The following is an 18,478-nucleotide window of genomic DNA, read 5'->3' on the forward strand; positions in this document are numbered from 1 at the left end:
AGATGCGGCTCGGATCCCGTGTTGCTGTGGCTGTGGTGTAGGCCGACGGCTACAGCTCTGATTAGACCCCTAGCCTGGGAACCTCCATATGCGACGGGAGCGGCCCTAGAAATGGCAAAAAGACAAATAAATAAATAAATAAATGCCAAATAGGACCCAAGAAGTTTGGGGTTTTGTTGATTTGTTACTTTGTTGATGGCCTGAAAAATTTATTCCTTTTAACTATTGCATACTTTTTGGTTACTAAGCTTCAGAAAAAGTGTAGCAATCACTGCAAGCAATGACAGAAATTCTGTGTAGTACAAATGACATAAAACCTTCCGCTAGTGACTCAACTAGCACAAGGACTCTACAAACAGGGAGCCCCCGTTGTGGCTCAGTGGTAACAAACCCTACTAGCATCCACGAGGTGTCCATCCTCAATCAGTGGGTCAAGGATCCAGCATTGCCGTGAGCTGGGGCGTAGGTCACAGATGTGGCTCGGATCTGGCACTGCTGTGGCTGTGGTGTAGGCTGGTAGCTACAGCTCCAATTCGACCCCTAGCCTGGGAACTTCCATATGCCACAGGTGCGGCTGTAAGAAGACCAAAAATAAAAAAATCCAAAAAAGTGGTGGGCTGCTGGTCGCAATGGGACCTTGAGAACTGACGTACAGCTGATAGACTTTGACGTAAAATCTATAAAAGGATGACATTTCTGCTTTTCCATGTTAATATGTGACTATCCACACTTATATTTTATTATTATTACTGTTCATATATTTTTTAAACTCCGGTTTCTAAAACGAAATGAAATAAATGTGTTCAGTGAACAGCAACAACAAAAAGAGCTCAATCTCTTGCTGCCAAGGAGGGAGGTATGTGTATGAAAGGGACTTTTCTAGTTTTTGCCATGCTCCTAGTGACTAATCCTAGGGAGAACCCGTGACCATAACATGGGCTACAGGAGCTTAAAATTCACTAAGTGCTGTGACTTTCTTTTTGGTTTTTTTTGTTTATTTGTTTGGTCTTTTGTATTTTTAGGGCCGCATACGAGGGATATGGAGGAGCTTCCCAGGCTAGTGGTTGAATCAGAGCTGTAGCTGCTGGCCTACACCACAGCCATAGCAACGCTGGAGCCAAGACGCGTCTGTGACCTACATACACCACAGCTCATGGCAACACCAGATCCTTAACCCACTGAGAGAGGCCAAGGATCGAACCCGAGACGTCATGGCTCCTAGTGGGATTTGTTTCCGCTGTGCCACAACGGGAACTTCTAACTTTCTTTTTGAATTTATGCCTCACCACTGCCCCTCTAGCTAGCCAGACAGGCATGGCTCTCCCACTTTTCAGAGAGGAAACCAAAGCTCCCAGAAGTAAAATGACTAGCTCAATCCACAGGCCAGCAGACACCAGGGCTGGGGCTCCAGAATGGAAGCGGAGTGTTCTGTTTACCTAGGAGGTCTTGTTGCTCAGCACTTGGAGGCTTCTACCCCCAGAAGCCCAGACGCCTCACCAGTGCCCCTTGTCCCACAGAGGGCAGGTTGCCCCAAGCTGTGTTCCCACTCCCACGAGGGAGCAGTGCCTGTAGCCCCTTTTCCCACCAGGTTCCCTCTGGCCCCACCAGGAGAAGAGGATGGCCCACCAAAAATCAGTCGACATCTTTGACCTCAACAGGTCAATGCTCAAGTACCCATGGCTGGAGTATCCAGAAAGGACCAAAGGTGAGGCTGGAACGGACTGGAGGGGAGTCAGGGACAGTGGCTGAAACGGAGAGCTGCCTGGCACCCAATCCCAGGCAGGGGTCTGGGAGATGTCAGCAAATCCACAGGAAGGGTCAGAGCAGACTCACGGATGCTTTCAGGGCACCCTTCAAGGTAAGTCTCCAGGGCCCCTTAAGGTGGCGCATCTCAGCTCCCGCTCCCTCATCTGCGCCCCGATCTCTACCCAACTCTCACACCTCCAAGGTTGTAAGCTGGTTCCTGTGCCTACTGCTCTTTGCCCTCATCTATCTGGCTAACTTCAACTTGCGCTGAAGACTCAGCTTGTGAATAATCTCCTCTGGGAACCGCGTCCTGCTTAGGGACCCCTCACTTGAACCACCTGTGCCTTTATCCATCCTCACCTTTGTTTCCCTTCGTTCATCACTAATAAACAGTTCTGCCTCACCAGCTAGACCCATGGTTCCCCAAGCATGTTCCCAGGACCAGCAGCAGCAGCAGTATCTTGTTGGAAATGCAGATTCTCAGACTCAACCCCAGACTGACTGAATCAGCACTCTGGGGATGAGTTTTCTGGGAATAAAGAAATCTGTGTTTTAGGCACAGAGAACAGACTAGTGTTTGCCAAGGGAGAGGGACAGGGAGGGAGGGATGGATTAGGAGTTCGGGATTAGCAGATGTAAACTATTATATATAGGATGGATAAATGACAAGGATAAACACTAGTATTATAGCACAGGAAACTATATTCAGTATCCTAAAATAAACCATAATGGAAAATAATTTGAAAAAGCAAATATATATCTAAATCACTTTGCTGCACAGCAGAAATTAGCACAACATTGCATATCAACTATAATTCAACTAAATAAATTTTAAAAAAGGAATCTGTGTTTTAACAAGCTGTCTAGGTCTGTCTTTTTCTTTTCTTTTTTTTTTTTTGTCTTTTTAGGGCCACAACCATGGCATATGGAAGTTTCCAGACTAAGGGTCAAATTGGAGCTGTAGCTGCCAGCCTACACCACAGCCACAGCAACAAGGGATCCGAGTTGCATCTGTGACCTACACCACAGCTCATGGCAACACAGGGTCTTTAACCCACCGATCAAGGCCAGGAATAGAACCTGCGTCCTCATGGATACTAGTCGGGTTCATACTGCTGAGCCACAATGGAAACTCCTCCAGTTGTTTCTAAGCACACTCAAGCTTAAGAACCACTGAAAGAGACCACTGGTTTTCACCATTAGAATCCTTGCGGGAGCTTTCTCAAATGCCTGCGCCCCTTCCTCAGAGAATCGGTTTCAACTAGTCTGATATCAGGCCAAGGCAGGTTGAAATTTCCCTCAAATAATTCTAACACATGGCCAGGGTTACGAACCACCTTGCTAGACCAGTGTCTCTCATATTTCAACATGCATAGGAATCTTACTCAAATGAAGATGCTGCTTTGGCAGGTGTGGGGTAGAACTTGAGAGCCTGCATTGCTGAGAAGCTCCCAGGCTATGGCAATCCTGCAGTTCCACAGACCACATTTGGAGCAGCAAGGTACCAGAAAAGGGACCTATGAGCCCCTTCAGGATAGGAATTATGCTTTATTTACCTCCCAGGTGCCTGGTACAGTGTTCACTAAATGCTGAACAAATGAATGCCTGGAAGGATGGCTTCAGCCCCCCTTTGTAACTTCTGCCTCATTTGTACCACAGAACTCAGAAGAGCCACCGCTCCTGTTGACTTGCCCTTGTCCTGCTACCAGGTCAGACCCCTAACTTCTGCCACCCTGGGAGCTTTGTTAAGGTAGGAGGGGCAGCAGACTGTCCCTTCCCATTAAAGCCAGTTCATAGAACATGACATTCACCCCTGGGGCTGCCACTAACTCTGTGTGACCCTGGGCAAGTCACTTTCCCTCCCTGAGCCTCAGGAGCTTCTTCTGTCACGGGCCAACCCCTGCCCAGCTCCCTTGGTCCAGTTGCTATGAGATAATATCTATAAGGCTTAGGCTATTTTTTTTTTTAGGGCCACACCTGCGGCATATGGAAGTTCCCAAGCTAGGGGTCAAATCAGAGCTACAGCTGCTGGCTTATACCACAGCTCATGGCAACGCCAGATCCTTAACCCACTGAGCAAGGCCAGGGATTGAATCTGCATCCTCATGGATCCTAGTCCAGTTTGTTAACCGCTGAACCATGAAGGGAACGCCCATGAGTCATTGTTGTTAACTGACATAGGAATCCTCCTTGTGAGAGATGCCAGATAAAATGGGGTGCTCAATTAAATTTGAATTTCGGATAAACAATGACTGTTTTTCATATGCATGTGTCCTATCATCTTCATTACCTGGAATTAAAACTCAACCGGACATCTTGGTTTTTACTAAATCTGACAACCCTGCTCACAGTGAGTCAATGCCCCATTCTCTGAAAGATGACAATCACCTGAGGACCCTTATTATGATCTTCTCAATCACCAAACTGGGGACCCCTGGCCAAAGCCCCTCTTCCTTGTTGCTCAGAGATCTGTTGTAAAGACAGGAAGGCTTGAGAGAAGACAGGAAGGAATCCTAGCCAGGTCTTCAGAGAAAGCCCCTGACCCATCCAAAACCCTCCACTACAGACAGAGCTGCAGTTTCACAATTGTTTAAGACAGATTATTTGGGGAGTTGCCATTGTGGCGCAGCAGAAACGAATCTGACTAGTATCCATGAGGCTGCATGTTTGATCCCTGATCTCGCTCAGTGGGTGAAGGATCTGGCATTGCCATGAGCTGTGGCGTAGGTCGCAGATGTGGCTCAGATCCCACGTTGCTGTGGCTGTGGCGAAGGCCACCAGCTGTAGCTCCGATTTGACCCCCTAGCTTGGGAACTTCCATATGCCATGGGTGCAGCCCTAAAAAGCTAAGTTCCATGAAGTCAGGGATGATAACTCTATCCCCAGCATCAAGTGCCTGGCACGTAGTAGGAGCTCAATAAATATCTGTTGACTGCCCGAATGAGTGAGCACTAGCCTGAACTTCCCCCTCTTACTCCACATTTCCTCACCCCTTGCCTTTTACTTCTTGCCTTTTTCAAAGTCCTTTGAGATGCTCAACTAGCCAAATTGTGTACAGCTGTCCCTCGGTATCCACAGGGGATTGGTTCCAGAACTCCCGTGGACACCAAAATCCATGGATATTCAAGTCCCTTCTATTTTATATGGTGTGGTATTTCTATATAATCTCTGTACTTCTTCTCTAGATTATTTATAATACCTAATACAATGCAAATGAGTTGCTGGGTGCACGGCAGATTCAAATTTTGTTTTTGGAAATTTCTGGATTTTTTTCAAATATTTTCAATCCATAGTTGGTTGAATCTGTGGATGTGGGACCTGCAGATACAGGGGACTGCTTGTACTCGGATTAATTCACAAACAATGGATTCACAATCTTTTTTTTTTTCCTTTTTGGGAGGCCACACCCATAATATATGGAAGTTCCCAGGCTAGGGATCAAATTGGAGCTGCAGATGCCAGCCTATACCACAGTCACAGCAATGCTCGACCCGAGCTTGTGGCAACACCAGATCCTTAACCCATGAGCAACGCCAGGGAACCCACGGAACCACAACAGGAACGCCAAGCTTCACAATCTTTTTTTTTTTTTGGCCATGCCCTTGGCATGCAGGGCCAGGGATCTAACCTCCATCACAGCAGTGACCCGAGCCACAGCAGTGACAATGCCAGGTCCTTAACCCACTGAGCCACCAGGGAACTCCTGGCTTCACAATCTTTATCTCATTTGTTCTTCACAACCACCTTGGGAGGGATGCAGAACGAGGATTATCAGCTCCACTGTGCAAATGAGACGACAGATCGTGGTGGGGTGAAATAATTTGCTTGAGTCACACAGTGGGTAGGGAGGTGGCTGTGACTTCAGGTCAGATAAGAGGCTGAAGGGTATTTCTCTCATCTCGTCCCTTCTCACCCTGGTCCTTCTCCTGGCTGAGAAACGTCCCCTGCGATGGCTCTGCCACTCACACCCCCCCATCTCCAGATGCCAAAGGAAGAGATCCCCCCAAGTCCAGAGTGCTGGAGGCAGCACCCGAGCAAGCCAGACTCTGTACCTTACTGCCACTCCAAGAAGCCTGAGCTCTGCACACACTGGCGCACCCTGTGTGATCAGAGGAAGGAACGGGAGGCCCAGAAGATACCGCGGCAAATGAGAGATCACTCCAGGTGCACGTTTGCCCCTTCCTATTCTCCACCCGCCTCCACATCTTCTAGGAAAGAAAAGAAAGAAAGGGGTGGGATGGGGCAAGTCCGCTTACAGACCCCAGAAGACACCGCAGGGTAGGAGGCTGACCTCTGGGCTGGGCCGAGGTCAAGGGGTGGAGGAGAGTTTGTGAAGGAAGGAAGGAGGGAACAGGGATCCAGGGCGGCCTGTGCAATTTCTCACACAGGAACATTGAGGAGGGAGCCCTCATCCAAAAACTCCATCTCCCCATGAGCAAGCTGACTATAAAGTCCCAGAGGGAACCCAAGCCCTTAGACCCGACTGGGGACCCCATGAAGTGGCAAAGATTAAAGGTCAGGGACCATGAGGGAGGGAGAAGGGGGAAGACTCCCTTCCCGTGGGTGCCCTTACCTTGGACTTGCTCCAACCTTCAGCCCTCAGTCCCTGCCTGCAAAACAGAGGGAGGGGGAGGAAAAGGGACTGGACCGCTGAGCTCCTTCCAGTTTGAAAGTATACTTGCGGAACTATATTTATCCCTTCCTTTCCTTCCACTGGCTCCCCGGAATGGGCAGGAACTCACAAGAAGCCTGAAATCTCCCAGAGAGGATGAGCAGCTCTATGCAGCACAGGTGTGAAGTGCCAAGGGTGGGGGAGTGTGGTTACAGGAGCTGGCTGAGCTTGGGGAAGAAAGATGCTTGTGATGAGGGTGGTGGGGGTGGGCTGCAAGAACAAACCCCACGTCCAGAGGATGGTGACTCCTGGCAGTGGTGCCCAAGGTCTCTTCCCTTTCCGCTACCCCTGTTCCTGCAGGCTCTGGGGTGTCTGGGTGTCAACGACAAGTTTATCATGGAAGCACTATGGCAGGTGGTGAGTCTGGGGCTGCATGGAGTTCAGGAGAGGAGAAAACAGGGCTGAGGTGTGTAGAGGGTGAGCACACAGGCCAGGCAAGGCTCGCCAGGGTCAGAACCAGTGAGGACAGAACCGCTGTGTGCAGCATGTCCCCATTCCATGCCCTTGGCTTCTATTTTATTTTATTATTTTATTTTATTGTCTTTTTAAATTTTATTTTGATTTTTAATTATTATTTTATTTTTATCTTATTTTATTTTTAGGGCCACACCCAAGGTATGCAGAGGTTCCCAGCTAGGGGCTGAATCAGAGCTACAGCTGCCAGCCTATCACAGTCACAGCAATGCAGGATCCAAGCCACATCTATGACCTACACCACAGCTCACGGCAATGCCAGATCCTTAACCCACTAAGCGAGGCCAGGGATAGAACCTGCGTCCTCATGGATGCCAGTCAGATTTGTTTCTGCCGAGCCACGACAGAAACTCCTGTGGCTTCTTTAAAGGGCAGCGCGATCTAAAAGGATGGGAGGGAATTCCCTCATGGCACAGCAGGTTTAGGATCCAGGATTGCCACTCCAATGGCTTGGGTCACTGCTGTGGCACAGGTTCAGTCCCTGGCTTGGAAACTTCCACATGTCGCAGGCTCATCCAAAAATGAAAAAAAAAAAAAGAGGAGAAGGAAGAAGGGAGGGAGGAAGGGAAAGAGGGAAGGAGGGAAGGGGAAGGGGGAACCTGAAGATCCCCTTTGTCCAACAGAAAAGAGGCTCACTGAAGAGCCAGGAGAGAACTGAGTTCATTCGCTACCTTAACTGAATGAACGCCTTGTGCTATAGGCCAATATGTAATGGCGGGGGCGGGGGTGGTGTTCTTATCCATAATCTCATTTAAACCTTCCAACACCAGGATCAGGTAGTAGTAACGGCATTTTTCTAATGAGAAAATGGAAGCTCTGAGAGGCCAAGTGGCTTGCCCAAGGGCACGTGGCTACCAGATATCAGAGAGGGACTTGAACAAAAGCCTTACTCCCAAGTTGCGTTCTGTCCATCACATCACCCTGCCTGTACCCTGTGTTTGAGCAAAGTCAGGTCACTCTCTAGGCCTCGGTTTCCTCACTTGTCAAATTCAAAGTTCAGCCGAAATGATTCTCCAAGCTCTGACATTCTACCACCTCATGGTATGTTCCCACCACCTGCCTCCTCAATCAGGCCCAAACTGGTCCAGAGAAAGTAAAGTACGAGGCCTACCGAACCCTGGCCATCCTGGGTGAGTGCATCCCCTCCAGGGGTGGGGAGGAGGCAGGGGGTGAGGAAGGAGGCAGCGCAGTCCCTTCCCGCTTTGGGGAAGGGCAAATGGGTGCATCGTACCCCAACTCCAACCCAGCCAATGGCAGGGTCTGGGAAATATCCAAGGTATTGCTGGCCAGAGAGAGGAAGGTGGGGTGAAAAGGGAGAGAGATTGGAGGCAGGGAGAGAGGGAGCTCTGCAACTGCGATCATGCTCAGCCAGCTGCTCTGGTGTCCTGGGAGGACCGGCAGCCTTGGGACCTAGGACTCAGAGCTTTCTGTCTTGAGGGCACAGTGAAGTCACATGGGTTCTGGCAGAGAGGAGCAGCTCCTGAGGCTCTGCCTGACCTGAGGATCCGCCCTGTCCAGGCTGCCTGAATAAGCACGTGATCCACGCTCTCATCAAGCAACTGAAGGGGCAAAATGAGGGGCAAAGGATGGATACTCTGACGGTGCTACGGGCGGCTCTGAACTCCAGGGCTACTGTCCCCAAAGACCAGGTAATTGGAGGGAGTCAGTAGCTGAGGTGAGGTAAGACAAGGCAGTTGATGGCTCGGTTGGGGGTTAGGCCCGGGAGAAGGCAACCTAGCTGCTAGCTTTGAGGGGGGAGGATGCTGTTCTCATGGTGGCCCCTGTGGAACAGGGTCCCTGAACAGAAAGAAGCATCAGCAGAGCCACTTAACTAGCCATACACCCTCTGAAAAGCCAGCTTTCAGAGCTGTCGCCTGTCCATCTCTAAAAGGGATACAGTAATTACCTTATAGCATTGGTGAGAAGATTAAATGAGATAAGGTGGGTAAAGCACCAAGCTCTCTAAATAATAAACCATCATTATGTTATCATCCCAAAAATAATACATAAAAGGAAAACCTCTGCCAAGAAGGGACAGAGGCCAAGAGAGTCTGCCAACACGACTTGAGATTTTTCCCTTTTAGGGTCCTCTTACTTTGACCCCATCACTGCTCCACGTGAAACAGCATTTATCACTCGCCCATTTACTCAACAAACTTGTATTAACTAGCTATCATGTGCCAGACACCGTCCGAGGCCCTTGGGATATGTCAGTGAACCAAAGATCCCAGCTCTTGGGGAACTAACATTCTAGTCAGGGGAGTTAAATCTAGCCAGTAGGAGTTCCCGTCATGGCTCAGTGGTTAACGAATCCGACTAGGAACCATGAGGTTGCGGGTTCGATCCCTGGCCTTTCCCAGTGGGTTAACGATCCGGTGTTGCCGTGAGCTGTGGTGTAGCTTGCAGACGTGGCTCAGATCCCGCGTTGCTGTGGCTCTGGTGTAGGCCAGTGGCTACAGCTCCGATTCGACCCCTAGCCTGGGAATCTCCATATGCCACAGAAGCGGCCCTAGAACCGGCAAAGACAAAAAAAAAAAATCTAGCCAGTAGATTTAACTACATAGTATATTAGAGGTGTCAAGTGCAATGGAAAAATTACGTAGCAGGGTGAGGGTGATTAGGGACGTCAAGTGGAGATGGAACGGGTTGCAATTTTAAACACTGATAACAGGGAAGGCTTCATTTAGAAGTTGTCCTGTGGGTCAAAAAAAAAAAAGAAGTTGTCCTTTGAGCACAGACAAGAAGGTTAGGTATCAGCCTTACAGATATTTGAGAGGTACTCCTGGCAGAAGGACAAAAACCACAAAGGCCCTGAGACAGGAGCACGCTTGGCATGGTCACAGAACAGCAAAGAGGCCACTAGCAGAGGCAGAGTGGGAGTAGAGAGAGCAGGAGGAAATGAGTTTGGGCCGAAAGTCTCAACAGAGGAGAGCATCTGTGGCCTCCTGGATGACTTTACCTACTTGAGCTTTTACTCTGAGGTGGAACAGGATTTTGAGCAAATCACTGGCATGATCTAACTTTTATTTCTGTGGAGGTTTTTTTTTTTTTTTGCTATTTCTTTGGGCCACTCCCGCAGCATAGGGAGGTTCCCAGGCTAGGGGTCGAATCAGAGCTGTAGCCACTGGCCTACACCAGAGCCACAGCAACACGGGATCCGAGCCGTGTCTGCAACCTACACCACAGCTCACGGCAACGCCGGATCATTAACCCACTGAGCAAGGGCAGGGACCGAACCTGCAACCTCATGGTTCCTAGTCGGATTCGTTAACCACTGCGCCACGATGGGAACTCCCTCTGTGGAGTTTTTTCCTTCTTTTTACGGCCACACCTATGGCATACAGACGTTCCTGGGCTAGGGGTCAAATAGGAGCTGCAGCTGCTGGCCTACGCCACAGGCGCAGCAATATCAGATCTGAGCCGCATCTGCAACCTACACCGAAGCTTGTGGCCAAAGCCACCAGATCCTTGACTCACTGAATGAGGCCGGGGGTCGAACCTGCATCCTCATGGACACTATGTCTGGTTCTTAACCCATGGAGCCACAACGGGAACTCCTGACATATTTCCAAAGGTTTACTCTGACGGCTATGTTGAGAAAAGATGGGTAGGGAGTGTGAAGCAAAAGTGGAAGCAGAAAGACCAGTTAAGAGGGGCTGCTGAAGCAAACCTGGTGAGATATGATGGTGGTTTGGGCCATGGTGGTTATGGTGGGTTGGTAAGAAGTTATTAAATTCTGGATATATTTTAAAAATAAAACTCTGACAGGTTGAATGTTAGCTATAAAAGACAGTGAGGAAAAAAGGATGAAGCCAAGGTTCTTGGCCTTGAAATTGAAATCAACTTGAAAAAAATTGTCATCAACTAAGATGGAGAAGGCTGCAGGTGGAACAGGCTTGGCGGTAATATCAGAAGTCCAATTTTGGACAAGTCATGTTTGTGATGTCTACTGGACCTCCAAGGGAGATGGCAAATAAACAGCTGGATGTACAATTTGGAGCTTAAAAGCCTGAACTAGAGAAAGAAATCTACGTATTGTCAGCATATAGACAGCATTTAATGCCATACAACTGGATGAGATCACTAAGAGGCAAGCATCAAGCCTTGAGGCACCCCAATGCTAAGAAGTCCAAGATAAGAGGAAGAAGCAGTGAATACTGAGAAGTGGCGACAGGTATGCAGACAACCAAGAGGGTGGTATTCTGAAAATCAAGTGAAGAACATATATCAAGGGATGGAGATAAATGAATTTATCAAATAAGACAAGTACTGAGAATCAAGACAATGGATTTAACAACGTGGGAATCACTGACTCTCCTAACAAGAGCCATTCCCGTGGGGCAGAGGGGGTGAGGGCTGGAATGAAGTAGGTTTAAGAGAGACTGGGAAGAGATAAGTTAGACATGGCAAGAATAGATAATTTTTGGAATTCCCGTTGTGGCTCAGCAGTAACAAACCCAACTGTATTCGTGAGGACACGGGTTCAATCCCTGGCCTCGCTCAGTGGGCTAAGGATCCAGTATTGCCATGAGCTGTGGTGCAGGTTGCGGACAAGGCTCGGATCTGGTGGTGCTGTGAGCTCTGGAGTGGGCTGGCAGCTGCAGCTCTGAGTCAACCCCTAACCTGAGAACTTCCATATGGCATCGGCATGGCCCTGAAAAGACCAAAAAAAACCCAAAAAGAATGGTCAACTTTCCAAGTTTTGCCAGAAAGCGATGAAGTTGGCAGCAGAAGTAAATTCTAGAAAAAAAGACAACAGCATGTTTCACTGCTGAGGGCAAATGATAATTTTGGGTGAGGAGAAGCATCGTTCTGAAGAGAGTGGGAAGAGTTGTGCGGCAATGCTCTTGTGCAGATGAGAAGAATGAGATTGAACACGTCGGAGAGACTGCTGTCGGACAGATGGTCGTGGTCCACAGGAACACCTGGAAAGGAAGAACACGTGGGCACAGGTGCGAAAACTAGACAGAAGCGGTGGTACATGTCTCTGGAACTTCTTTTCCAGTAGTTTTTATTTGCTCGGTAAGGTAGAAAGCAAGGTCTTCCACTTAAGAGACGAGAGAAAGAAGTGCTGGAGGTTCCAGAGGAAAGAGTGCAAATTAGGAGTTGGGGGGCAGAAGAAAAATGCCTGGGAAAAGCACTCTGATCGCCAGGCAACACAGTGGGGCCACATGAGGTCTGCATTCATATGCTTCAAGTAAGACCAGTCATCACAACTTTGTTTCTGTCCAGGAAGTGCAGGCACAGGGACAGCAGGGAGTTGAGTACAATAAAGCAAGAGGGGGTAAAGGAGCTGGGCGAGCAGGACCGCACAACTCAAGCTGGGTGAAGAGGGAAGAAAGTGAAGAGCAGTGAAAAGGTGCTTGATGAATTGTTAGTCTTTGTGGAATCCAACAATTGTTGACATCAGAGAACCAGAAAGACTGGAGGGAGGTCAGAGAGAAGCTGCAGTCACAGGTAATGATAGTCTCTCTGGGAATCAGAGGCTGACATAGAGGACAAGGTGATCGGAGGGAAGGCACTGTATATTTTTTCAAATGCCAGGAGTTAAAACAGTGGAAGGGCTGAAGAGGGTAACATTGATCCATCCACAAGAAAGAGTCACAGGGAAAAAACAATAAAATAAGTATTAGGAGTTCCCGTCACGGCTCAGTGGTTAACAAATCCAACGAGGAACCACGAGGTTGCGGATTCGATCCCTGGCCTTGCTCAGTGGGTTAGGTATCTGGCATTGCCATGAGCTGTGGTGTAGGTTGCAGGCACGGCTCGGATCCTGCGTTGCTGTGGCTGTGGTGTAGCCCAGCAGCTACAGGTCCAACTAGACCCCGGCCTGGGAATCTCCATATACCATGGGAGCAAAAATGGCAAAAAGACAATAAAATAAAATAAAATAAATATTAAAAAGACAAAAAAAGTCATAGAGAAATGAAAGGATGCAACATTAGGAGCAAGTAGATGACAGCAAAAATTAGGGAAGAGGGTAAAATAATCCCATGAGATTTATTTTAGGGGAGGGAGAATGGTCTGGAAGCAGTAATGATTTGCCCTCTTAACAAAGCCCAGCTGAAGACACAGTCCCACCACCCGCATCGCCTCCTCTCTCCCGCTCAGAGGACTCAAGTTGAGGACGAAGAGAAGCTGGTGCCTGTGCTGCAGATGCTGATAAAGAAATCAGTGAACAAAGCAGCGATGGAGGCAGCCCTGTGCTTGGGGTTCCTGAGGCCCTGTAACAACATAGCCCGAGAGTACCTGCTGCAGTGCCTGTGCCAAGGGCCGAAGACCCAGCAGATGAAGGTGGGAGGGCCAGGGGGGCTCCCTGGGGAGCACTGGGGAAACAGTGCTGACTTTGGTGGGGGGGGGGTCTGGACCCTGTCATCCTCATCCCAGGGAAAAGAAGCTTCGTTCGGTAGGGAGCACTGCAGTGTCCTCTGTGTGCTTGTGACAATGGACAGACAGGAGTACACGGTCATATGGATGTCAGTGTACACGTGTCTGTGTCTATTCGATTGGTCTGGGTGTGCATTCATGTACATACACCTGTGTGCACACATGCATATGTGCTCTTGCTCAAGAGGCAAAGAGGGAAGACAAAGGACCCCACCTGCTCCCTACACGTCTAGCCCTCAAGTCTGCTTGGCCATCCAGAAGCCTCCTGGTCCTGTATACCCCACCCTGCCCTGCCCGCCCCACAGGCACTTAGTATGCTGGTCAAGATAATGGGTGTGCACTCGGCCACGGTCATCAGGACCATCCTAGACCAGCTGTGCGATTCCAGTGCCCTTGAGGTAAGCTCAAGGGCTGCCTAGTACCCCTCCTTCTCCAGCACCAGCACAGGGCTGGGGGATGAGGGGGTCTATCCTTCACGCCTCCCCTATCCCTGCCCGCAGCATCGCTTTGAAGCCATTCAGATGCTCAAAACCATTGGGTTAGAGCGGATCCAAGCACACGGCCTAGAAGGACTCACATTTGACCTGCTCAGGAGGAAGACATATAATGAACCGTTCTTCGTGAGTGAGACCAAAGCTCCCAGGCCCAGACAGCCCAAATCTCTCTCCACCTCTCTCTAGAGAGCCCCTGGGCTTGGCTCCTCCCACACTGCCCCCCACCCCAGTCCGGAGCCTCACATTCACCTACCTACTCCGCCTGTTTTCAAGCTAACTGGTCTTCCGCCAGGCAGTTCTCTCAGCTTAAAATGCCCTGAGTCATCCCTCCCCCCTCTGCAAGGTGGGAAACTGTCTCATGCTTTCAGTCCCACTGGTAAGTACTCCTCTCTCCCTCTGCCTATTAAAATATAGTTGCCCCATCGAGTTCCCATTGTGGCTCAGCGGTAACAAACCTGACTAGCATCCATGAGGATGTAGTTTGATCCTTGGCCTCGCTCAGGTTAAGCTTCCGATGTTGCCATGAGCTATGGGACAGGTTGCAGACACAACTCTGATCCCACGGTGCTGTGGCCGTGGTGTAGGCCAGCAGTTGCAGCTCTGATCTGACCCCTAGTGCCAGTGTGACTCTAAAAAGCTAAACAAACAAATAAATAATTGCCCCATCCAGACCCATCCACACACCTCCTATGGGAAGTGTTCCCAAATCACCAAAACCAGACTCATCCTGCCTTCCTCTATGCTCTCTCGCCTTTTTTTCTTTTTTTGGTCTTTTTAGGGCCGCACCCATGGCATATGGAAGTTCCCAGGCTAGCAGTGGAATCAGAACTGCAACTACAACTGCCGGCCTACACCACAGCCACAGCAACGCAGGATCCGAGCCGTGCCTGCAACCTACACCACAGCTCATGGCAATGCCAGACACCTAACCCACTGAGCAAGGCCAGGGATCGAACCTGAGTCCTCATGGATACTATCAGGTTCATTACCACTGAGCCACAATGGAAACTCCTGTGCTTCCTTGCTTTTATCTTTGATACAGCTTTTTACAAAAGCAGCCACAGAACTTCTGAAGACATTTTTCTAAAGTGTAAATCAGACTGCAGCTCACCTCTGGCTAGAAGTTCTCAATGGTTCCCCAACCCTAGGAGGGCTTACGTTGCCCTCCACCACCCAAGGCCTGCCCACCCCTCAACACCCTCCTGGCAAAGACCCACACAGCTGAGCTTGGGCACACTCTGTCCTGATTCATACCTGTGGTCCCAGTGTAATGACTCAGCTTAAAATGCCCTGAGTCATCCCTCCCCATTCGGAAGAGTCCATTTGGCCACGTAGGTAAACTGAACTAATTTCTGTTCCCAAACCTGCACTTTCTTTTGCCTCCAAGCATTTTTTCCCCCTCTGTCTTTCTGCCTTTTTTCTAGGGCTGCTCCTTCGGCATATGTAGATTCCCAGGCTATGGGTGGAATCGGAGCTGTAGCCACCAGCCTACACCAGAGCCACAGCAACTCAGGATCCAAGCCGCATCTGCGACCTACACCACAGCTCATGGCAACGCCGGATCCTTAACCCACTGAGCAAGGCCAGGGATCGAACCCGCAACCTCATGGTTCCTAGTCGGATTCGTTAACCACTGCGCCACGACAGGAACTCCTGCCTCCAACACATGCTCTCCCTCTGCCCAGGCAATCTGCCGCCAGCCCTCGGCCTGATTAACTCCCACTCATGCTCCAGGTTTCAGCCGAGGCATCATTTCCTCCAGCGAGTCTTCCTGGTACCCAGGCTGAGTCAGGAGACTCTCTCATTGCCCTTCCACTTAGTTCAGTAGCATACCTCCTATTCACCTGTCTGCTTCTGCCACCAGACCACGAGCTCCTCAAGGCAGGGACCACATGTAGCACAAAGTAAATGTTCAATAAAGGTCTGCGAAGCACTTAAGGGTATACCCCTGTGACCCCTCTCTCTGTTGTCCCACTTTAACCCCTCTTCAGGCTATGAGGCAGGCTGTTGCTGAAACTGTGGAAGAGCTCAAGATGAAGCCCGCAATGATGAACTTGGTGGAGGCGTGAGTGGCTTGGGCTGGAGCTGCCAGGGCAAATCCCAGGCTGTGGGAAGGGGGCTGAGGGTCAGAGAGAGTTGAGAACCTACTGCCTGTTCTCAGTTCATGCTTGTCCGTCCGCCTCCCCAAGTCACTCTTAGCCCCCTGGGCTCTTCTTCATCTGTAAAAAGGGGCTGAGAGTGTTATTAGCCAACATTCAGGGCTGCTATAAAGCTCAAATTAGGATGAGGACATGAAAGGGACTTTGATGGAGGTAAAGTTCTAGACAGACGCGAGTCGTGAGCATCACTTGCTGCCTGCTGGAAAACTGTGGTACCAGCCTCTCCCCAGTCCTTGTTCTGACCCAAGAAACGAAGAGGAGGGAGTTAATGAAATTAACATCTCTCACTGGCCTTAAGCCCGACTCACTCTGGACTGTAAGATGCAGCCAGCCTCCCTCCCCTTCCTCTTAATCGTACCATAACACATCCACGCCCTTCTCCACAGGCAACTAATGAGCTCAAACACCACTGCACGCCAGGAAGCAGTCATCTCTTTGGTAAGGCCAGCTCCACCACTCTGACCAGATGGGGTTGATGGCAGGCACGGTGGGCAGTTGAGCCGAGTTCCTGAAGAAAAGAAAGGGCTATAAAGTTTGGGGAGGTGGTGTATTGGCTTTTCCTTTTTTTTTTTTCTTTTTTTTTCTTTTTGCCTTATCTAGGGCCGCTCCCACGGCATATGGGGGTTCCCAGGCTAGGGGTCTAATCAGAGCTGTAGCCGCCGGCCTACGCCAGAGCCACAGCAACTTGGGATCTGAGCCACGTCTGCGACCTACACCACAGCTCACGGCAATGCCAGATCCTTAACCCCACCAAGCAAGGCCAGGGATCGAACCCGCAACCTCATGGTTCCTAGTCGGATTTGTTAACCACTGCGCCACAACAGGAACTCCTGCTTACTTTTTAATTTTAGCATTCTAGCCCTACTAGTTCAGGAAAACCTTTCCTTCAGGACTGGAGGTAGGGAGGATAAGGGATGGGAGATGGGAAGAAGGGACACTGTTTAGAGATGGCTTTAACTCTTCTGGTGAAAAATTGTACCAGAACCCAATGCAGTGGCCCCAAAAGGCAGGGAAAGCCACCTCTCCCTATCTTGACCGGGGTCATCACTATTGCGGTAAAGAGCATAGCATTTTCCTGGGGCCAGCGACTTAGGCACCCTCATCCTGCCTCTGCCAGGGCGTCCTGGGGATCCGCAGCCCACAGGTGTTCTACTTGGTCCTGGACATGCTGGATGTGGAAAAGAGCCCGTTTGTGAAGAAGAGTGTAAGGCATTCACCTCTCCCCCATCTCAACCCTTCCTCCAAGCCTCTCCCACCTACCCTCACCACTTGCTCTTTGTCAAGGGCGGCAGGGGTGGGGGTGGGGGGTTAAACCCTTACACTCCGTCCCTTGACCTCACTCCCTCACTCCCTGAGGCCACAGTGGCCTGTGGCCAGAGTCCCCCCTCTCTGGGAGCAATCCTCCCCTCCCAGCATTGGCCTGAAGTGAGCCAGCTGCAGGGCCTTTGTTTCAATGCAGCTACAAGAAACATTAATTCTTTTGGCCTCAATTGATCCCTGGATCCAAAACAAGCTGAAGAACAAGGTTCTCTGCATCTATGAGGTGCCTAAGAGCAGCTTGAAGGAAGAGCCTACGAAGTTCCAGAAAAAGCCTGAGGACCCAGAAGAGTTAAATGTCCCAGATTTTCAACTTGCACAGCTGAACCCCTTGTTCCTTACAAAGCCCAGAGCCACATCAGACCAGCAGAAAAGGCTAAACACCCACAAAGGGTCTGAAACCTCTCCTTTCCCACCCTGTTACTCAAAACCACAAAAACACGGGTCACAGGACACCACAGGGTCCTGGGCACGAGCGATCAGGAAACAGCTTCGGATCCTTGCTGAAACCTCCATTAGGTCAGTTCTTTTGGCCAAGTCCCTGCTCTCTCCTTAAGGATGCTTCTCAGAGTTCCTGTCATGGCTCAGCAGAAATGAATCTGACTAGGATCCATGAGGACACAGGCTCGATCCCTGATCATGCTCAGTGGGTTAAGTCCATCGATGCCATGAGCTGTGGTGTAGGCCGAAGACGAGGCTCAGATCTGGCATTGCTGTGACTGAGATGTAGGCCAGTGACTGCAGCTCCAATTCAATTCCTAGCCTGGGAACCTTCATATGCCTCGGGTGTGGCCCTAAAAAGACCAAAAAAAAAAAAAAAGTTGCTTCTCAAGCTCCCCCAAGAAAACAATCTATATTTAATTTCCCATGAATAAAAGAGAGTCACTCTCCATACCACTGCTGTTCCTGTCATCCTGGAACGATCATGTGGCAATAAAACGCAGGTCTCCTCAGTCCTGGCTGGTGCCTCCTCCCACTCAGCCACATGTCCCTTTCATGAGACTGAGCTGATCCGGATGGCCAGCCTGCCTCCTAAATCGAGCCCAGAATTTGATGACAAAGCTAGAGAGTTGAGCCTCTGCCCAGAGGGGGCTGTCAAAGAGGAAATGGGAGAAAATCCTGGGAAGCTTAGCCTGTGGACCATTTCCTTTTACTAACTTGCCCCACCCAACCCCCACTTCCCTGGTCAGGAGGTAAATTAGGCTTAAGCGAGACCAACCAATCTCTCT

General features: G+C 49.9%; 1 protein-coding gene across 1 annotated transcript; it reads left to right on the forward strand.

The window, feature by feature from the left end:
* Positions 1-1,184: 1,184 nt before the first annotated feature.
* Positions 1,185-17,805, forward strand: HEATR9 (HEAT repeat containing 9). The gene is made up of 15 exons (XM_047756804.1): positions 1,185-1,705; positions 3,406-3,455; positions 5,729-5,910; positions 6,135-6,261; positions 6,481-6,537; positions 6,719-6,775; positions 7,965-8,022; positions 8,411-8,541; positions 13,004-13,186; positions 13,585-13,677; positions 13,780-13,899; positions 15,765-15,838; positions 16,319-16,370; positions 17,050-17,136; positions 17,392-17,805. Exons 1-15 carry the CDS (start codon positions 1,618-1,620, stop codon positions 17,803-17,805), a joined length of 1,773 nt encoding a protein of 590 aa, XP_047612760.1. The 5' UTR covers positions 1,185-1,617.
* The last annotated feature ends 673 nt before the right edge of the window (positions 17,806-18,478 follow it).

Source organism: Phacochoerus africanus, chromosome 14 (assembly GCF_016906955.1).
Source record: "Phacochoerus africanus isolate WHEZ1 chromosome 14, ROS_Pafr_v1, whole genome shotgun sequence".
In the NCBI taxonomy this organism is placed as follows: domain Eukaryota; kingdom Metazoa; phylum Chordata; class Mammalia; order Artiodactyla; family Suidae; genus Phacochoerus; species Phacochoerus africanus.

Bases quoted from the DNA above. Each gene is read 5' to 3' on its own strand.
- HEATR9 (XM_047756804.1), top strand. From the start codon at position 1,618: ATGGCCCACCAAAAATCAGTCGACATCTTTGACCTCAACAGGTCAATG. The intron at 6,538-6,718 runs GTGTGAAGTGCC...CTGTTCCTGCAG, and splicing joins AGCAGCTCTATGCAGCACAG to GCTCTGGGGTGTCTGGGTGT. The intron at 6,776-7,964 runs GTGAGTCTGGGG...CTCCTCAATCAG, and splicing joins TGGAAGCACTATGGCAGGTG to GCCCAAACTGGTCCAGAGAA.